The sequence below is a fragment of the Rattus norvegicus genome, chromosome 17, assembly GCF_036323735.1.
Source record: "Rattus norvegicus strain BN/NHsdMcwi chromosome 17, GRCr8, whole genome shotgun sequence".
In the NCBI taxonomy this organism is placed as follows: domain Eukaryota; kingdom Metazoa; phylum Chordata; class Mammalia; order Rodentia; family Muridae; genus Rattus; species Rattus norvegicus.
Window position 1 is genome coordinate 836942 of NC_086035.1, and position 21576 is coordinate 858517.

Genomic DNA, 21576 nt, shown 5'->3' on the forward strand with positions numbered 1-21576 from the left:
TGAAACCTCAGAGTCCATCCCCCAGTGACCCAGTTCCTCTAACAAGACCACAGCTCCTAACCCATCTAATTCTTTCAAACATTTCCATTCCCTGGTGACTAAGCATTCAAATACATGAGCCTAAGGGAGCCATTCTTATTCATACTACCATAGGTAGCATGCACCTGTTGTCCCAGTTACTTGGGAGACAGTTCATTCATGGGAGCTCAGGACCAGCCTGGGCGTGTGTGTGTGTGTGTGTGTGTGTGTGTGTGTGTGTTCGTGTGTACCTATATTATAAAATTAACTGTAATGCACTAATGCACACTGAACTTCCCAGGTCCAAGTCATGACTATACGAGAATTTAAATCCTGAAACCCTTTCTGTGAAAAACATAGAAATTGTACATAAAACAACAATATAATATTGGCGGGGGGTGGGGGTGGGATTGGCTCAGTGTTTGTCTACTATGTTCAAGGCACTGGGTTCATACCCAGTGTCACCAAATAAAACAAGTGTAAGCTTGAAGTGAGTCTTAACTACCAGGAGACCCCCCCAAATGAGACACGAGAACAGAGTTTGATGCAAGCAAGAGGTTTATTTTTCTGGTGCGTCGGGGTTGATCTTTAATTGGTCCCTCGTGGTGAGTGACTAGAAGGCGACCCCAAATGGCTCTAAAAGTTTTTATACTTTTTAGGGGTACAGGTTACGTCAGCAAGGTCACAGTTTAAACTTATTGGCTGAGCATATTGACCTTTGAATCTATTGGCTAGCAAGCATATGACATGCATTCGAACTCTGTCTGGGACCAGAGGGTCAGGTGACTATGTCAGTACATTCTTTGGCTTTTCAAGAATGTCCCTGCTCCTCCCAGGAACTGTGGGTGGAGAATGGAACTTGGTCTAGCCTTGACCCAAGGCGGTGGGTGTAAGGCTGGCAAAAGCCCCTAGGGTCCTTCACAGGAATCCCACAACCTTCCTACTTTCTACCAGGCCAAGCTTCTTAATAGCTCTTACACTTCAGTAAGAACTAGGGTCCTTCACAAGAATGCATTTTGTGGTGCTCTATCTCACCAGATCTTACCCATACAGTCTGCACACTCTGTGGAATTACTATTATAACCCTCATCAACAACACACATTTCACAGAGGACATTTCTTACGAGAAATTCCAGAAGGGCCACAAACAACCAGAAAGCACGCTGATGACAGTGTATACAGAAAGCTACAGGCACATGGGAAGCAGGAATTCATCCCCGGCTTATAAGAAAGCTGTCCTTTAGCCAGTTCAAACACCTGAGACGGTAGAGTTAGAACTACGACCTGGGGCCTGAGACTCGTGGGCTGCAGCCTTCTTAGAACAGTCAGATCTCTCCATGGGTCCTGACCCCATGAGGGAATTCACCGGGAACATTCTGCAGTGAACCGCTGTGGAAAGGAAAAAACCTCCATGACATGGCAGCAAGTTTTGAAAAGCATTGCGGAAAGCAAGAACATCACGGTTGCTGCAGTTCCTGCTACTCAAGGAGCTGAGGCAAGATCATCTCTTGAGCCCACAGGTTGCAGAGCATCCCTGGCAACAGCAGATCTCAACGAATAAAGGAAAACAAAATGAATCAGGCTGGTCTATAGTATAAATCGTAGCTCAGTGTTACTACCTGCCTCAATGGTTTATATTCCCAGATGAAAGATCACACACACACACACACACACACACACACACACACACACACACACACACACAGAGCCTTTATATTTATATCTTAATATGCCTTAAGCAGCACAAGAGCTGGGCAACTTCCTAACCTCAGTGCTGTTAGAATCTACCTCCCACTGATAACTCCGAGTCACTACTTACTAATTTATGTTCAGTCTTGGCTGCTCTTAACTCCAATCAGTCAGCCCTCTGGGCCACATTTTCTTGGCCCAGAGTCCCAAGGCGCTTTCCCTGTTTCTCTACCCCATGGCAGCTCTAGTCTCTGCCCTCACTCCCAAGGTAGGCTGACTCCCTTTATCTCCAGCTTCCTCAAGGTCTCAAGCCCTGGAACCCCAAATCTTGCCTATCTCCCTTCTCCCCAGCTATCGGCTGATGGCATCTTTATTTACCAATCAGAATCAACTGTGGGTGGGTTCCCAGAAGCTACAGGCAAACCCTATTAGCATTAGAATGCAAACAGCCACACTGGTCTACAGCTCAGTAAGTTTTTGTCTAGCCTATGTGAAGCCCTAGGTTCTTTCCTTACCACTGGGGGAAAAAATCATGCTCAGATTTTTGTTTTAGGGGATGGGTGGGTGGCTTCATGGTAGAATGCTTGCTGAGCATGTACAACATCCCCGAGTTCCATTCTTAGAAGCAAAGTAAATTAAGAATAAAGGAATGGCTGCTACGGAGACTTGGGACAGACTTGGTAATCCACAAACACTGGCTCCTTAACTTCTACCACACAGCTGAGGGAGACTCTGACTATGTAGGTCTGGGGGAGAAAATTTCTAAGGATGTGTCAGGTCTATTTTCAAAATCAAGTTATTTTCAGCCGTGTGTTCCAGGGCTGGGATGTGACTCAGTGGTGGATGCTTGCCTGGCATGAATGGATGGATAGATCATTTAAGACATTCACTTGGCGTACATACATCTTGTAAAAGATAATTTTCAAATTAGGTTAAAGAATTTGGGCTGGAAAGATGGCTCAGTGGCTAAGAGCACTGACTGCTCTTCCAGAGGTCCTGAGTTCAATTCCCAGCAACCACATAATGATCTAAATGGGATCTGATGCCCCCTTTGTTGTGTCTGAAGACAGCAACAGTGTACTCACGTACATAAAATAAATTAAAAAAAAAAATTCATTGGGGGCTGGAGAGATGGCTCAGTGGTTAAGAGCACCGACTGCTCTTCCCGAGGTCCTGAGTTCAAATCCCAGCAACCACATGGTGGCTCACAACCATCTGTAATGGGATCTGATGCCCTCTTCTGGTGTGTCTGAAGACAGCAACAGTGTACTCACATACATAAATTTAAAAAAAATTTCATCTTAGCTAGGCATGGTCACACACACACCTTTAATACCAGCATGCAGGAGGCAGAGGCAGCTAGATTTCTCTGAGTTTGAAGCCAGTCTACTCTACATAGTGAGTTTCAGGACACCTAGGTTACATAGTGAGACCATGAAAACAAAACAAAACAAAACAAAACAAAATGGAAAAAAAAACAAACAAACCAAACCAAAGGATGACAACTACAAAAAACAAAAAACAAAAAACAAAAACTAAACTAAACAATCCAAATTCCCCACAATTCCTAAGGAGCTGGTAAGATGACTCAGTAAGGGAAACAAGCTAGTCACCAAACCTGAAAACCTGGTTTCAGTACCTGTGCCTGACATGGTAGAAAGGGGGAACCAACTCCTGCAAGTTGTCTCTAACCACACATGCACTGTGGTGTGTACAAGCACATATGTAAATACATGCACATACATACCCTAAGTATTTTTTTTAATTACAAAAAAACCAAAGATGATTCTTAGAAAAATATCAGTGGCGTTTTGATTTTAGGCACAGGTTCAGACAAAAGGAAACAGACTAAATGATAAAAATGTTTAAGCATAATTCCTGCTTATTCTTAGCTAAGAATTTGTCAATATTAAGAGCACTCACTGATCTTCAGAGGACCCATACCCAGTTCCCAAACCTATGTCAGGCAACTCACAAAGGTAACTGCAGCTCCAGAGGAGCCTCTTAAGGGCTCCTCAGGAACTCCATGTGTATGTGCATACACTCAGACGCACGTAAATAATTTTAAATAAAATCCCAATAATAAACCAGGCATGGGGTACACACCTGTAATACCAGCACTGTGTATGTTTTCAGAGTCTACCTCACACAGAAGCCAGACAAGAAGCTGGAGATGGCAACGGCTACACTGTCACAGCTGTGAACTGGGGATGACCCAAATGTCCAGCACTAGGAAAATGGATGAGGACGTACATGGGTGTATCATATACACCCATGAAGAATAAACAAGAGGTGTGCATATCTGAGAGGCTGTGTCTTAGTTACTTTTCTCTTGCTGTGAGGAAAATCATGGCCAAGGGAACTTATGAGGAAAGCATTTAATATGGCTTATGGTTTCAGATCCTCCAACCGTCATGGTAGGGAGCATGGTGGTAGGCACATGCATGGTGATATTGGAGCAGTAGCTGAGAGGTCACATGTAAGACAATGAGGCAGAGAGCCAACTGGAATGGTATGGACTTTTGAAACCTCAAAACCCTCCCTTAGGGACATACCTCCTCCAATAAGGCCATACCTTCTTCAGTAAGGCCACACCTTCTAATCCTTCCAAAACAGTTCCACCAACTGGGGACCAAGTATTCAAATGTATGAGCTTTTGGGGGCCACCACCACAATCCCAGAAAGCAAAGCAGTTGCAGAAAAAAACCTTTATACACACACACACACACACACACACACACACACACACACACCACAAATATATATAAACTTCTATGTGTGTGTGTGTATGTGTGTATTGATTTTTTTTCTTTTTTGTCTTGTTTTGTGAGACAGGATCTCACTATGTAGCCCTGGCTGGCCTGGAGCTTACTATGTGGATTAGACTGATTTAAAATTCACAGAGATCTACCTACCTGTTTCCCAAGTGCTAAGATTAAATCCCTATGAACTGAGTTCAGTCCCTAGTACCCATGTGCTAAATTGAATAATGGAAATTTTTCTCTGGCAGTCTCTCAATGCCCGTGTGTGTACGCACGAGCGCGCGCGCGTGTGCGCGCACACACACACACACACACACACACACACACACACACACACACACGCTGTGTCAATGCATGTAATTACACGCAGATATATACTCACACACAAAAACAGATAAATGTAGTTTTAAAATAGAGGGCTAGGGAACACAGCTCAGCTGGTGGAGTAGTTAACATCCATCAAGCTCAGATCCCCAGTGCTGTATACGGCCACACAGGGTGACACATCTCTGTAGTGCAGATGGAGGCAGGAGGCAGAGAGGCAGATCAGAAGCTCAAAGTGTGAGACAAGGCTGGGCTACATGAGACCCTGACTCAGAGAGTATGAGAAAGACAACAAAAGCACAAGTTCTCCTTTACATGGTGCAGACTGTTCCACCAGAACTGGGACTGTAGCCGGTTGAGGCACTCCAAAAGGTCTGCTCTGAAGTGCTTCAAAGCAGCTCCCGGAAGCCACAGTGTGATTAGCCTTGTTCACCACAATGATGAAATGATGAAAGCATTTATGGAAGTCAAACGTGTTTCTAGAAAAGAGTTTCAAATATTACGCCAAATCTTCATACAGTGACGCAAGAATATAAGAGGTAGTCAGCGTGCTTTAAAAGATCCTTTAGTGATCATTACAAACTTGCCGTTAGTTTTACTCAAGTAGCAGTCTGGAACCCATGAGTCACTGACATTTTCAGATCTCAACCCGTCAGGACTTAAAATGCCATACAGGAACACGTTTACTGACTTAGTGTAAATAGGGAATAGCTTTTTATCTCCAAGTGCTGTGTGGGAACATAGGCCTGCACTCTCTTCTGTATAGAAGATAAGGCAGGAGGATGTCAGGCTCAAGACCAGACTGTGCCACTTATTGTCTTAAAACTGACAAAGAGGGCTAGTATTGTACCTCAGTGGTTGAGCTCTTGCCTAGCTTGCTGGTGACTGTAGATTTGGTCCCCCAGCACCTCAAATGCGTCTACCCACACAAACGATCCACATTTGTTAGGACTTTAGGAGATTAACTTGAGCTCCAGAGACCACCTGGCATGGAGATCTATCACCACATTTTTTTTTTTTTTTGGTTCTTTTTTTCGGAGCTGGGGACCGTATCACCACATTTAAACATAGGCATCTGACACTTTTGCAGGAGAGGGGAAAAAATGCATCACTTCCCTACACTGAGAACTGAGTTTGTGGATGGAGAACCCCAGGCATTCAATCAAATCACACAAAATCCACTAAAATCCCAGCACTTGGGGCAGAAGCAAACAGAGCTCTATGGAGTGCCAGGCCATCCAGGGTTGCAGTGATTATTGTCTCAAGCAAAACAACATATCTCCAAATCTAGTAGGAATGGGGATATAAGTTAGTGGTGGAACATTTAGAACATGGGATCAGCTCCTAGTGTTAGTAATCCCCCAATAGTATGTATCAAGTGTGTGTGTGTGTGTGTGTGTGTGTGTGTGTGTGTATGTATGTATACGTATATATATGTATGTATGTATATGTATATATATATATATATATATGCATGTTGGTATCTACCCTTACTTACCCTCAGTCCCAGCAGTCAGGAGGATCTGTAGAAAGCAATGTGTTTCCTACAAGGGAATGTAAGGGTGGGGGCAGGTGGATCCCTGAAGTTCATTAGCCAGCCAGCCACTGAAATAGATGGACTTCCAATTCAGTGAGGGACTCAGCCTCAAAACATAAAAGTGGAGGGGCTGGGGAGATGACTCGAAACACCGGCCGCTCTTCCAAAGGGTTCTATTCTATATGGTAGCTCACAACCGTCTGTAAACCCAGTTCCACAGGATTTAATGTCCTGATGTCCACAGGCTCCAGGCATGAGAGGTTCCCAGTCTAATGCAGGCGAAACACCCACACAGGTACAATTTTAAAAATTAAGAATTAATATAAAAAAGATGGAAATTAACTGGGGAAAGACATCTGTCAACCTATAGGTGCACCTGTCAACTGGCATAGGTGCATGTGTGTACCACACACACACACACACACACACACACACACACAGGAACAAAAAGTGAAGCACAGGCACATACAAGACATGTCTCTTTCACTAATTTTCAGAAGTAGATTTCCTATGTTAAGGGTCCCTTAACCTTTGGATTTTTTCTCCATAACCTCTAATTTTGGTTTAAGGGATTCACTGCTCACATGACTGCATTTAAAAGTAGAATAGGGGCTGGGATGGTTCAGCATTTGTGTCCAGAGTTCGTTTCCCAGAGCATATGTGGTGGATTACAACCTCTTAGAACCCAGGCTCCAGGGATTTGAGACCTTCTCCTGGCCTCTGTGAGCAAATGGAAACCCAAGGGTGGCTAGGATTTCCTCAAGAGGAGACTTTAATAAAAAAAAAGACACAGAGAAAAATCACTGTATTCGAATTGGTAGCTCTCTTCTCAAACTAAAAAGTCTGCAAGAATGTTCTTCCTAGTCACAACAGTTGATGAAGAATAAGTTGCTTTTACTTTTCTACAACCTCAGAAGAGACTTGAAATCGATGCCTTTCGGTTACTTCCTTGTCAATAAGGAGTTAGACAAGAATGTCTTTCTTGTTCTGTAATAGTTGGCAGGAAAGATGTGTGTAGTGTGGGTAAAGGAGGGGTTAGCTATCTCTAATTACCTGATTATCTTTGCTGATTAGGGCTGCGAAGCTTGTTGTGTCCTGCCCTGGGGGGAGGAGGCCTGGCACGGCAGCTGGGCCCACAGGCAGCGTCAACTTGGATCTGCAGCCACTTTTGCAGAGTTCAAGAAAGACTGTCGGATTCCAGTGTGTTTAGAGGACCAGGGCTCAGCCAGGAGAGCTGATCCAACTCGGTCAGGATGAGAGCGCCAGACATAAATTTCAGAAGCCAAAATATTATGCCAGAAGATGCATCTGATATGGAGAGCAGCAAGCAAAGCAAGGAGAGGCAATCAGAGGCAGGGGAATGTCTAGATAGAGGTCTGACATAGGGAATCATGCACCTGTCGTCATGGAGGGTTCTTAGCTCACGGTCTACTGCTGTGATATACCAGAGGAGCTGGGTATTTTAAGCAAACAAACAAACAAACAAACAAACAAAGACAAGGTTTGTTTATCTCACACTGTTGGAAGTTCACTAACATTGTACTAAGCCAAGGGTAGCGGCACATACCTTAAATCCCAGCACTTGAGGCTTAGCACCTGCATGGACTGGAGAATTGGCGAGGACCTCCTGGTAGACAGCTTAACATGACTGCAGTGTAAGAGTGTAAGAGTAGTAAGTGTCACATGCAGAAGAGAGATTGGGGGGAGGGGGGAGTGCCAACCTCTCCTATGATAACCCAACCCTTTGAGGGGCTAACCTCCTCCTTAGTCCTTATAAGGGTGGTGCCCCAAGACCTCCTGACTTTCCAGTAATCTCTTCTCTTAAAGGTTTCATCATGTCAGTATCCCATGAAGGACACCAAGCCCCCAACATACAAATCTTTGGGAGATATGGTCAAATCATATTGAACCACAACCAGTAGTATTTTTTTAAATTTATTTTTATCTGAGTACACTGTAGCTGTCAGACACACAAGAAGAGGACATCGTATCCCATGTGGTTGCTGGGAATTGAACTCAGAACCTCTGGAAGAGCAGTCAGTGCTCTTAACTGCTGAGCCATCTCTCTAGCCCCAACCAGTAGTATTTTTTTTTTTTTGGTTCTTTTTTTTGGAGCTGGGGACCGAACCCAGGGCCTTGCACTTCCTAGGCAAGCGCTCTACCACGGGGCTAAATCCCCAACCCCCCAGTAGTATTTTTAAAAGACTCATTGGGAGCCCTACATGATATCAGATGGAGCTTTAGGTCACCCTGGTCTACATAGTGAGTCCAGGACAGAGCTACATAGAACCAATCTCAAAACAAAAAAAACAAACCAAATAAACAAAAAAATTTAAAAATTAATTTGGTTCTATAACTTATTTTGGGCAGTGGTTAGGTACCATATGTATATTTATTTTTTCCTGTATGTAGTTTTATAACTCACTGAACAGACACCTACTGCGTTAGATTTCTATTCCTGTGAGAAAACACCTGAGGTAATCAACTTAAAAAGAAGAAAAGGGAGCTGGAGAGATGGCTCAGCGGTTAAGAGCACTGACTGCTCTTCCAAAGGTCCTGAGTTCAATTCCCAGCAACCACATGGTGGCTCACAACCATCTGTAATGGGATCCCATGCCCTCTTCTGGTGTGTCTGAAGACAGCTACAGTGTACACATATTAGATAAAATAAATACGGGGGCTGGAGAGATGGCTCAGTGGTTAAGAGCACCGACTGCTCTTCCTGAGGTCCTGAGTTCAAATCCCAGCAACCACATGGTGGCTCACAACCATCTGTAATGAGATCTGATGCCCTCTTCTGGTGCATCTGAAGGCAGCTACAGTGTACTCATATACAATAAAATAAAATCTTAAAAAAATAAATTTATTAGATAAAATAAATACTTCTTAAAAAAAAAGAAAGGGTATTTTGGCTTGCAGTTTCAGGTGCTTAAACTTGGTTGGCCCATTGCTTTGGGGCCATTGGTGAGACAATAGATTATGGCAAGAATAACGTGTAGAATGAAGCTGCTAACATTATAGCCAAGAAAAAGGAAAGAATCCCATGTCTCATGCCTCCAGTAACTGACCCTTTGACACATGGGCCTTCGGAACCAGCAAAATCCTGTGCAATCTTTGTATTGACCGTCTGCTGATTATACTTTTTTTAAAAAAAATTTACTTCGAGAGCTCAGTGTGGTAGCACATGCCTTTAATCTCAGCACTTGGGAGGCAGAAGCAGGCTGATTTTTGTAAGTTCAAGGACAGCTTGGTCTACAAAGCAAGTTCCAGGACAGCCAGGGTTATTCTACAGAAAAACCCTGTCTCAAAAAGCCTCCCGCCCCAGATTTACTTTGAGTCAGACATCGTGTACTCCTCCCAGCACTTGGGAGTCAGAGGCAGGCATTTATTTATGAGTTTGAGGCCATCCTGATCGACATAGCTGGTTCCAAGATTCAGGACAACTAGAGCTATCTAGTGAGACCCTGTCTCACGAAAAAAAATTTTTACTTTGGGTTTTAAGATATTATCTCACTATATATCCAGTTGACCTGGAATTCACAAAGTAGCCCAGGTTGGCCCTAGATTACAGTGTTTCTCCTGCTTCTTCCCAAGGACCTGGATTAAAAGTGTGTGTTCTAGGGGTTGGGGATTTAGCTCAGCGGTAGAGCGCTTGCCTAACAAGTGCAAGGCCCTGAGTTTGGTCCCCAGCTCCGAAAAAAAAAGGTGTATGTTCTCATGCCCAGCAGGGACAAGTTTATTTATTAAAAAATTTTAAATGTTTTTATGTGCGTTGGTGTCTGCCTGCATGTGTGTCTGTGTGATGGTGTCAGATCCCCTGGAACTGGAGGAGTGCAGATAGGAGTGAGTTGCCATGTGGGAATCCTTTTTAACCTGGGTCTCCTGAAAGAGCAGTCAGTGAGCATAACACAGGGCCGTCTCTCTAGCCACATGGGGCCAGTTTATTTTTAACAGATACAGACTTTCTATTTAAAAGAAATACATTCTCCACTTTGGAACCTTTACAGCAAATGGTTCGTTGGAATTTGTGTGTGTGTGTGTGTGTGTGTGTGTGTGTGTGTTCACATGCGGACACCTGTTAGGTGTCTTCCACTGATTCAGCTAGACCATTACCACCAGCACTGGAAACCCTCCTGTTTTTGTTTCCCCAGTGCTGGGATTATAGATACTTATCCAGCTTTGCACATGGGTACTGGGAATCCAGATTCAGGTCCTCTTTCTTACATGGCAGACTCTTTACCCACTGAGCTGTCCGGAAGCCAGCCGAGGCTAAAACCAGATCCTAGCCTGGAACTCTTTTGTTTTAAAAAAAGATTTATCTTATTTCTGTATGCTGGCAGGTAGTTACATGTGAATGAAGGTGCCTAGGTAGCCAGATCCTCAAGCTGGAGTTACAGGCAGTTATGACCAGCCGGACCTGGGTGCTAGAAACCAAACTGAGGTACCCTGCAATAGCAGCATTCATTGTTTACTGCTCAGTCACCTCTCCAGCCCTTGCCTGAAATTCTTGACTCTCAGCTGCTGAGAGATTTCAGTATTCCAGAGGGAGGGGCTTCTCCTCAGGTACCCATAATATTCCCTGTCCTCACTGCCATGGATAGCCTTGGACCAAAAGTTGTCTCAGGCGCTTTCAAAGGCTATAATTCTAGGACCAGTGACCAAACAATGAGCAACAATGTACTCATGTAAGCAAACTCAGGTTCTTTCCTGAATCGCCAAATTCTCAGAACCCAGAGGTCAGCTTGCTGAGGAGAGAAATCAGACAGTTAAGGAAATGTCACACACACAACGAAAATGTATTTTCTGCCACTGTCTAAACATGACAGGAAAACAAAACAAAGAGAGCTTGAGGTTACATTTACTTGTTTCTTTAGTATGTGTGGAGGGGATTTGTGTCAAAGACAGCTTGTGGGAACTGGTTCTCTTCTAATAAGTGGGTTCCCAGGGATTGATCTCAGGTTGTCATACTTGTTGGCAAGTGCCTTTCCCCTTGTGCCACGACTTTCCCCCAGCGACTGAGATAGGATCTGGTTGTAACCTTGGCTGGCTTCTCATGAAGCAGAGGATGACCCTTGAAGTCCTGTTTTCCTAAGCCCCCACCTTCAAGTGCAGATATTACGGGCGGTGTAGCCATACCCAGACGATGAATACGCTTAGTACATGGGCTTCTAGTTCCCAAGACATGTCTGAATAATTAGGGGGAGTAATCAAAAGCCTTGCTTTTAAAAATATTACTTCAGCAGGATCATAACTATGTATTTGCAAACAGGAAAACGTGTACACGGTATAACTATGTACACCTAAGCTTTCCCCCTTTATTAACTGTGCATTTTGCTAGGATTTCTAGCTTGAATCTAGCCAAAACATTCTATTTGAACGTGAGAGAAAACCAGCTGATGTATGGAAACTACTTGGCTTTAGACATTTAACTAAGCCAGTCTCAAAAAGGAACGAGGGCCAGGAGTGTGGCTTACTGGTAGATCACTTGTCCAGCACAAGCAAGGTTTGAGTCCCAAAAGCTCAAAAAAATGGAACACTCAAGAGACAGAGAGGGAGGAGGAGGGGAGGGAGGGAGGGAGGGAGGGAGGGAGGGAGGGAGGGAGGGAGGGAGAGAGAGAGAGAGAGAGAGAGAGAGAGAGAGAGAGAGAGAGAGAGAGAGAGAGAGAATATATCTAGTTAGTTAGGTTCCTGTGGTGGCTCATGCCTGGAATCCCAGCACTGGAGAGGCAGATGCCATTTGACCCCAGTCTGGGCTGTGTAGTGGGGTATACAATAACCTGTTAGAATACTTTCTTCCACGTACTCTTGTGGATTGCAGTGGGGATTTAAAAAAAATAAAAGATCTATTCTTAAAATTTCTGACTGTGACTTCTGGTGGCCCTTCTACTATGAGTCCTTGGAACAGTGTGAAGGACTTTCTCTTCCTGGGCAAATGTTTTTGCTACCACTAAAAACATTTTAAATGCAAGACCTTCGTTGACAACCTTATGGAACGCGGAAAGATGAACAAGCAGGTTCTTAAGGGCCCCTGGCTAAGGAAGGCCGTCCCACATCTTATCTTTTCCTACTTAGCAGGCTAAAAGGCTTCAAAACAAAAGAAAAAAAAAAAAAAAAAAAAAAAAAAAACCCGACCCTAAGGGGGAGGAACTCTGCATTTCTGAGAGGTTCCTTGGGGGGGAGTGGAGGAGGGGCTGAAATGTATCCCTCTGACTCTTGATTTCCCTTTCAGACTGGACGTTAAATCACTGTTGATAACAGGCCCCCCGATGGGGAGTTTGGGACCACCGACTCTAAAGGCTGCTTCCAGTCTCCTCGCCCGAGGAGATGCTACCGTGGAGCTGGGCTCTTCAAAATGGCAGCTGTGGTCAAGTTCCAGAAAGATCTGACGTCTTTTTAACCCAGTAGCAAAATATGGGGCTGTATCCCTGCAGACCCAAAGGAGAAAAGTCCGAGGGCTCAGATGGCCACGTGCTCCAACACCTCGTGCTTAATCGGACCGTGGGCACCTCGGCTACCTACAGTAAGAGTTAGCGCAGCTCCTGGGTTCCGAGGTGAGGTGTCGGAAGGTGCAAACCACCGCGGTAAATCGCGTCTTCAGGTGTTTTTTTGTTTTTTGTTTTTTTTAACCGACGCTACGAAGCCCTCGTTGCTCTGTTCGGATAGGTGGGAAAACAGCGCTGGTCTGAACTTCTAAGTTCTGAGGTCCACTCTGCCTTGCGTCCACAGAGCTGCGGACCGTTTCAGCAGGCTACACTCTCCTAGCAGGCGGCCATAACAAGGCTCCCTTGGCGCGAACTACAAGGAAACTCAAGAAACACTTAAAAACAGGAAAAAAAAATCCATCTCAAAGATCCGGAGTGGAGTTTTTAGGGTAGGGCTGTGCAGGAACTTGGGGACTCACTCGAGGAACTGGGGATTGGGGCGTCCCACCTGGACGCAGGAGACAAAAGTTAAGGGGGTCCCACCAAGGGGGTCGCCAACACGCTTTCTGCCCGATTGGCGGAAGCGTTCAGACTTTTCTTTATGGCGTCACCGAGTACCTGCCTGTAGGAAGGCTCCAGTTGCGTGACGTCACGCCGCAGTGACCAATGAACGGCCCGAGCCGGCAGGCCCCGAGGAGGGTTGTGGGCCCTTCTTTTTGTGAATGAAGCTCCACGGAACATCCCTCCTGGGGGTCCCCGGGAGCCGCGGCCCGCTGAGCTCGGACGCCCCGGCAGCAGCGTCCCAGGGAGCGCGCGCTTTGCTCCAGCCACCGGCCAGCGCTGTGGGGCCCCTGGGACGCGGGCAGCGGGAGACGCAGCGCGAGGACCCGGGCCGGGTTGCCGGGCCATGGTCGCGGTCCCCTGACGGGCCGCGGCCGCCTCCATGAAGCGTAAGAGCGAGCGGCGCTCGGCTTGGGCCACCGCGCCCCCCTGCTCACGCCGCAGCTCGTCCTCCTCTCCCGGTGTGAAGAAGAGCCGCAGCTCCACGCCGCAGGAGCTGCACCGCCTGGAGCAGCAGGACGACCTGTACCTGGACATCACGGGTGAGCCCCGCCACACCCCCACGAGGCTCGCGCCTCCTGGAGCCTCTAGCCGCCCGCGCGCCTGCCGTAGCAACTTTACGGGAGAAGGGCCGTGGGGTGACCTCTGCAAGTGCGCCCGGCCTCGGGAGCGGGGCGGCCCTGCCCTCGAACCCACCCCATCCCGGGATAAGCCGGCGCGGTTGTCCCCACGCGAGTCCGAGCCTCTGTTGAGTCTCGCTGATCTTTGCTGTCCCGAGGGCCCAAAGCCCCGCTGAGCCTTAGTAACGCGTGGGATCCCGCTCGAGCTCCTGGCGGTCCGGCACCCCCCTCCCCCCTCCCCCCTCCCCAAGCCATCGCGCCTTCCCCGGCCTCCTAAGAGTTCTTTGCCCTCCCTCCTGTGCCTCCTGAAAGGTGTCAGGTTGATGGCGTTTGAACCACCCAGCATGCTAGGAGCTCAGAGGTGTCACTTTTGAGAAATCCCCGCCAGCCGGAGCAGGTAGAAAAGCCGCTTTCGAGGGTGATTTTTCTTAGTGCCTCAAACGAAGGAAATCCATTTGGCAGCTGCTCGGTTTGCCGGGATTGATGTAGGAAGCCAGAGCTTGCATTCCGTGTACTGATGTACGTGGAAATGCGTTGTCAGCTGCATAGCTGTCTGCGCGGATGAGGGAAGGTGCCGCGTTTTCTGGGGCAGATGGTGTCCACCTCTTCGTGGGGTTTTAAGAAAAGGTTTTCAGGCCTTGAACTTGGGCTTTGCTAGGTGAACTCGATTGGTGACAACATTTATTTATTTAGGAAGTGTTTAGACATAAAATTTTAGTAGAAAGTATATTCTAGTTTGATGGGCAACTAGAAAGTAAGACCGATTTTTAAAGGAACTGAGAGGAAAGGGAAGGTTTCTTAGCGTTGAAGGAGGAAGAGGAAGGAGTTTTAACTACAGCCCCTGACTCGTGTCTGCCCAGGTCTACCGGTGAGTGACCCTGCAGGAGGAGACACCAGCTTGCCCAGGTTCCTTCCAAAGACTTCGTGCTGGTGGCACTGTACATTCCTTCTGCTGCTTTTTGTATGGGGCAAACTTATCCTTGTATATCTCTAAGGATTCACAGAGTATATTGAGAAAAGTTGGTGGCAAAGACAAAGGATTACCCTCTAAATGTAACCAATGTTGCCAAGTTCTCTGAGTCTTTCCAGAAATATCCCGGACCAGCACACATATATATCTGTTCTTTGCAAACCCATGCAGGATGGTACAGGGTTGATTTTTGCGTGGCTCCGCACAATACTTCGTAGCAGAATGCTAGCCTCCAATTGGTATGTTCCAAGTCTCACTTGATTTTAACTACTACATAGGCTAAAGGGTGTGCGGCTTTAAAGGAATAAACTATAAAAATGTTTATGGATTTCAACGCATTTGTAGATTTAAATGTTTTAAGAACATTTTAGACAGTTTTCTGTTGAATATTTTGGTGGTTGTTTTCAACAAGAAAAGTTGTAAGGCTGGGTGTGGTAGCCCAGGCCTTTAATTGTACTGCTCTGGAGGCAATCAGATTGATCTTTGTGAACTCAAGGTCAGCCTGGTCTACTTGGTGAGTTCTAGGACAGTTAGGTCCACTTAGAGAGAACTTGTCTCAAAACACCAAAAATACAAAGGGAAAAGGAAAAATTTGTAAGATTTAGGTGGTTGTTCTCATCAAGAAAAATTGTTAGTGGCCCTGAAGCTGACATTCAGGGCTTTTGTGCGTGCTAGGCTCCTCAGCTCTGAGCTATGACCCAGCAAAAGGCTATTGACCTCGGTCATTGGGGGAGATCTTTCTCTTTCCTGGGGATAACGTGTTAAAGACTTCTGAGGACGTCTTCAAAGAAAGAACTTTTAAAAAGGTCAATAGGGAAGGAGCTGGTGCATTTTGTGCACAAAATCAAGCTACTTGTCAGTTACAAGTCTTGATAATGGATTGGTCCAGATTTAGTGCCAGATACTAAACTAACTCCAGGGGACAAGGCTTTCAGCCCCTCAGTTCAGCTTCCTGAAAGAAAGAAAAAAAAAAAGAACCAACCAGACATAAAAGCCCAAGATACTAAAACAGTCTGTTTCTGTGTTATTTGCAAAACAAACTGAAGTAATTGATTTTTTAATCTAAATTATTTAATTTTATGTGTATGTGTGCCTGAGTGCATGTATGTGCCCCGCATGGATGTAGTTTGGGAGGCAAGACGCCTCGCCTCCCTCCTGGAACTGGAGTTACAGGTGGTTAGGTGCTGAGAACCAAATTTGGGCCCTCTGCAAGAGTAGAGCCATTTCTCAGCACCCCCCCACCCCACTTTCAAAACATTGGGTCTCATTATATAGCTTAGCCCAACTTGGAACTCACTTAAACCACACCAGCCTTAAACCTGAGATCCTGCCATCTCAGCCTCCTCAGTGCAGAAGTGAAAGGCATCAGCCAGCTACCATGTAAAGTTGCAGAGCTCAGATTACTTTTAATCTTATTTTTTTAGTGTGAGGTAGTAATGGAAGGAGGGAGGTGTAAGGCTCTGCACTTAACAAATGCATAAGTTTGCGTTTTTCCTTAGATCGTTGTTTTGTTGTTATTTGCTTTTTGAGACAGGGTCTTACTATATAGCAAGCTGGTCTGGGACTCTGGGTAGACAAGGGTGACCTTGAACTCACAGAGGTCTATTACCAAAATGAGATCTATGAACAGTTAAGTCTTTTTATTTTCTTTTAATTCGTCACTTTTAAAAAATTGCTCTTTACATGTGTTGGGGAAGGGAAATGGGGGGAGGTCACACACACCCAGAGACAGGATATTTCACTGTACGCATAAATCAGAGGACAGCCTATGGGAACTGGTTCACTTCAACCATGTTAGTTTCCCAAATTGAACTAAGGTCATCAGTCTTGGCTGCAGGCTCTCTTACCAGCTGAGCCATCAGGATGTTCTCTGTGTAACTGCCTGGTGCTGTTCTATTGCATGGCTGAATCATGATCTCTTTAGTAGTATAGTAATAAGTTACGATTTGGGAATATGTTGGGTTCTGTTGCAAATGGCTGCAGAAGCGACTGTGGACGGAGTCTTCGTATTTCAGTATAGGAAATCTATTTTTTTTCCTTTTCTTTTATTGGATGTCTTTTTTTTTTTTTTCTATTGTTCGGAGCTGGGGACCGAACCCAGGGCCTTGCGCTTGCTGGGCAAGCGCTCTACCACTGAGCTAAATCCCCAACCCTGTCTTCGTACTTTAGACATGTGAATTTTAGTGGTGAAAATGCTGAGCCAGCATTACATGGCTTCAGTAGACTTTTGGACCTGCATGCACATTGCTGCCACGCACATTCATGTGCAGGTCTTTGCAGGAACAGCTCCTTTGGGTGCATAGCTTGTTGGGATGTGTGGTAACTCCATAGTCACACCTCGGGCAGCTGCCAGACTCCTGAAAAATGCTTTTACTGTCAGCTTCCCTACCTTTGAGGTGCCAGTCATCTCTACATCATCTTTACTAACACTTGCTCCTGAACAGGGAGACTTTTGTAGAAGACACGGTTTGGAGATATTAAGGCATATTGTCTGTTTTGCCTGCTCTGCCCCTAAGGCTTTCCTAAAACATGCAGTGTAGCAGAGAGTGACCTTGAATGTCTGTCTAAGCCTTTTACTTCCTCGGGTGCCAGAAGTTGAAAGCATAAATCATTGTGCTTGGTGTCATGTGATGCTGGGGACTAAACCAACGGGGTCATGCATCCTAGGCAAGCACTGAGCTACATCTCTAGCCCTAAACTTTTTTACCCCTAAAGACTTTTTTTTTCTTCAAGACAGGGTTTCTCTGTCTAGTCCTGGGTATCCTGGCACTAGACCAGCCTGGCCTCTGGCTCACAGAGTTTGGCCTGCCTCTGCCTCTTGAGTGCTGCAATTAAAGGCGTGTGCCACCAATGCCCAGCAACCCTTGATATTTTTATAGCAGCCTGTTAAATCTGTAAATTGAATTTCTGCAGAAGCCGGGGTCTTTGACTGTGTGCTGGTCATATTAGATGTTTGTGTGATCACTTTGTTTTGCCTAGGGGCTAACTATAACTAGTCTCATTGCTGTGCTGGGGTTGGGGGTTAACTCCTACCAGGAGCAGACTTACTCAGTAGAGGTTTAATTCCCATCCCATTGCAATAGGTATATTTTGTTGTTACTGGTTTTGTTTTGTTTTGTTTTAAACTTGAACTGTATTTCTGATGCGCCGTGAAAACCAAATCTCCCAAAGATGGTGAACAGTGTAGCTAATGCCCTGAGATACTAAAAATACCAGAGGAAGCTTCTATTACTTAAGGAACCAGAGAGAAAAGAGGACATGAGTTTCTAGTGTATTGAAAAACTGTAAGACTCAAAATTGGGGAAATCTATGAGAAAAATCGGTTGGAGAAAGGCAGGAATTTTATCTCCCTATGAACCTCTTCGGTGCCAGAGTTCCAAAGCTTTTTTCAATTATCAAATCATTTAAACAGAGCCTTCCATTAACTGAGCGTGCAAAGCTTCCTCATTTTGTTAATTATAAGGGCAGTCTCCCCTGTCCAAGAGCATTTGCTTTGTTAGAGGTAGGCTGTGATGGCAGTCTTTCTGTGTGGAGGCTTTGAACCTGATATGTAGACCAGCCTTGAACTCCCAGAAATTTGTCTGCCTCTGCCTCTGCCTCCTGAGCACTGAGATTAAGGTGTGAGTAACCACTGCCCATCAGCTGAGGACATTTTTAAACAATCCAGCACAGCTGCAAAATCTGATCATTTGCAGGGTCTCACAGTCGATACAGAACTTTGACTTATTTCACTATTTTGTCATTTAAGTTTCTAATTATTGAAGAAAATTAGTAAACAGCTACTATTGGCTGACTCAGGACTTTATTTTATTTGTGTTTGTTTTTAGAGACAGAGTCTTATTCATGTAGGTAAGTATACCTTGAAATTGATAGGTAGACAAGGATGGCTTCGAACTTCTTACTCTCTTGTTTTCACCTCCGTAGTGCTTTGATTACAGGCCTGGTTCATTCAGTGCTCTGGTTCAAGCCAAGAGCCTTCTACTAGGCGAGCTCTTTACTGACTGAGCTACATCCGAAGCCCCTGTTTTAAGTTTGTTTGTTTAAGTTTCTTTATTTTCCCTCCTTCTAAGTTTCCCAGTGTCTGCCATGATTTAGAGTATATCATAATAACTTGCTGGAGAAACTAGTTGGGGTCATGCTAATCTGGTCATTTCCAAGCACTGGTTATTGGCAGCCTAGACTCCTCACCAAATGAGAGCAGCCAAAGCAGCACCCCCCCCCCCCCCCTTTAGGATCTTTAAAATTCACAGCAGATGTCATTGGCTGGGGAAATTTTTCATCAATTCAAGAAGTGTTTATTGAATGCTTACTCTGTAAAATCCTCATGCATATTCATTGTTTGCCCCTTGGAAGTGTATTTTTCTGGATAGAAGAGGAGATACAGTTACACAGAACACAGAGGACAAAATAAATCCATTTCCATTGCTTCTGTTGTAGCTGAGGTGGCCAAGTTTCAGGAACCAAAGCTCCTCAAAATGTCCGTCTGTCCTTCCTCCTGCCCTGTGCTCCTGCAGGAATTTGTTGCATCCTGTGAACTCGTCTTCACTTCTCTGTTCCTAGCTCTATGCATCTTCTAACTCTGGCAGCTCCACCCCACACACAGGCAAAGAGTTAAGCCTCAAATGTTATTTCTTTTATGGGTCTAGAGTGGCCAGGCAAATAGGTGAGGGGAAAGTGGTGCAGGACCAGTCCTAAAGCCAGGGAATCACCAGTCAGTGGTCATTGTCTGTCTCTGGGCCCAAAAGTGATTTTGGAGAGAGCTGAGCCAAAACCACGCTGTGAATTCCTAGGATGTAGGTAGAAGGCCATGCATGGTGCATGTCGATGACGGTTCTGGAAAAATTCTGATTGTGAGTTATAGGAAAGGTGCTTTGTGGGTGTGCAGTTTTTAGCATTTTAAATTATGTTAATCATTTCTCCCGTGTGTGGGGTTGTGCATTTGTTTGGGAGTGGGTGGACATATGACAGACAGAGGACAACTTGCAGGAGCTAGTTTTTTTCTTTTACTGTGTGAGTCCTAGAACTCAGGCCATCAGCTTGGGCAGCAAGCAGTTTATTCATGGATCCATCTTCCCAGCCGTGTGTGTGTGTGTGTGTGTGTGTGTGTGTGTGTGTGTGTGTGTGTTTAAGAAGATTTATTTAATTATTATATATAAGTACACTGTAGCTGTTTTCAGACAGACCAAAAAGGGCATCAGATTTCATTACAGATGGTTGTGAGCCACCATGTCGTTGCAGGGATTTGAACTCAGGACCTTTGGAAGAGCAGTCAGTGCTCTTAACTGCTGAGCCATCTCTCTAAATTACTTGGCATGTTGGACATTTACCAGGCAATGTCCAACTTAGGCAAGCAGGCATGTGATGATGGTCTCTTGGTGGCTGGTACCTGCAAATTGAATTTTGAACTGAAAAATTAGTGGAGTTGGACAAATACACAACACAAAAACAATATGCAGGTCCTCTCTGCCTAGTGCTGTTTCCCAAATTGACCACACTCACAGGCCCAACTTTCAGACATGTCGTTTATTCAACAACACCCATTGAATAATGTCTTCAGGTGCAAGAAATACAGACATGTTACCAGTACATCTCTGTTCTCCTGTGTTTGTTTTTGTGTTGAGAAAACAGAACTTGGAGGGCGAGGGTGAAAGAGAGAGGGTGGTAAGCGTGTGCTTTGCTTGAAATCCACGGGGCAGGTTTTGAAGAGTGAGGTCTCAGACCAAGCTTATGGAAGGCTGAAGTACTCGGGAGGAACCTTACTTGGTCCCTGCTAGTCACTTGGACTGGGCCCAGACCGATTGTTACAACTTTTTGGAGCCTTGATTCTGTAGTGTATCAAAGATGAAGTAAAGGGAGCATTGGGAACATGCATGACCTGGTCTCCAAATGTCTGGATTGAGGCTTCATTACCTAGGTAACAATGGTGTAGTGACACCAGGTGACAGCAATGAGGTGGAGGTCATTATGCTTGAAAGCTCCTCCCAGCTGAGAAGCCACAGTCCCCTCCCAGTCTGTGAATCAGCACAGAGGCAGTGAGTGCTGTTGTGCTGACAGCTGCTACACTGCTGGCACAGGATGCATCAGAGTCAGCCATGAGGCCAGCCTTCAGAGGCACTTGAGTGTCCTTTAAAGACTTCAAAGAGCACTAATACACCAAAGCTCTGGTTTCACATCTGAGCTGGTATCCTGGAGTGCTTAGAGGTTGTTAGTTTACTGTGTCTTAATGCAGAAGCTTCCTGCAGAAGCCACAGGTAGAAGGTTTTAGAAAGCAAAACTAGATACTGAGCCAACGATCATTTCTTCAGAATTGTTAATTCCAAGCGTGATTGTGCCCTAGCATGTCTTAGTATTCCACAGATAGCCACTCAGTGCTTTGATCTGGGGTTGTTTACAGGGGTGAGGTAGGGGCATTCTACGACAGACATGGATAACAGAGGCCCTTCCATTACCTCATGGTAGCAGAGACATGCTATGTGTGAGGGTCAAAAGCTAGAAATAGATTTTAAAAATTTATCATGAGTTAAATTTTTTTCTTTACATTGATGTGTGTGTGAGTGCACATACTCTCTTATGTATGAGGTTAGAGGAGAACTTATGTGAGCCTGTTCTCTTACTTGGGAGACTCTAGAATACCAGTTATGAGGATTGAACTTAAATGGCAGGTTTATCTGCT

General features: G+C 45.4%; 2 protein-coding genes across 25 annotated transcripts in view; both read left to right on the plus strand.

Annotated features, from left to right (window-relative positions):
- Prxl2c (peroxiredoxin like 2C) overlaps positions 1 to 13024 on the plus strand; it is a 32034-nt gene extending 19010 nt beyond the window's left edge. For 2 of the 3 annotated variants that reach the window (XM_039095988.2, XM_039095987.2), the window contains one exon: positions 3844 to 4013. In XM_039095988.2, the coding sequence (XP_038951916.1) occupies positions 3844 to 3992 (149 nt within the window). In that variant the 3' untranslated portion in view covers positions 3993 to 4013. Of the gene's footprint in view, positions 1 to 3843; positions 4014 to 12559 lie in introns of those variants that run through there. The other variant, XM_063276679.1, reaches the window with a different exon arrangement.
- A 306-nt stretch (positions 13025 to 13330) lies between these two features.
- Positions 13331 to 21576, plus strand: part of Cdc14b (cell division cycle 14B) — an 88701-nt gene continuing 80455 nt past the window's right edge. For 14 of the 22 annotated variants that reach the window (XR_005495291.2, XR_005495292.2, XM_039095841.2 and 11 more), the window contains exon 1: positions 13331 to 13855. Coding sequence is in view for 15 of the 22 variants with exons in the window: in XM_039095841.2 (XP_038951769.1) it covers positions 13696 to 13855 (160 nt within the window). In the remaining 7 variants the exon portion in view is untranslated. 22 annotated transcript variants of the gene reach the window in all.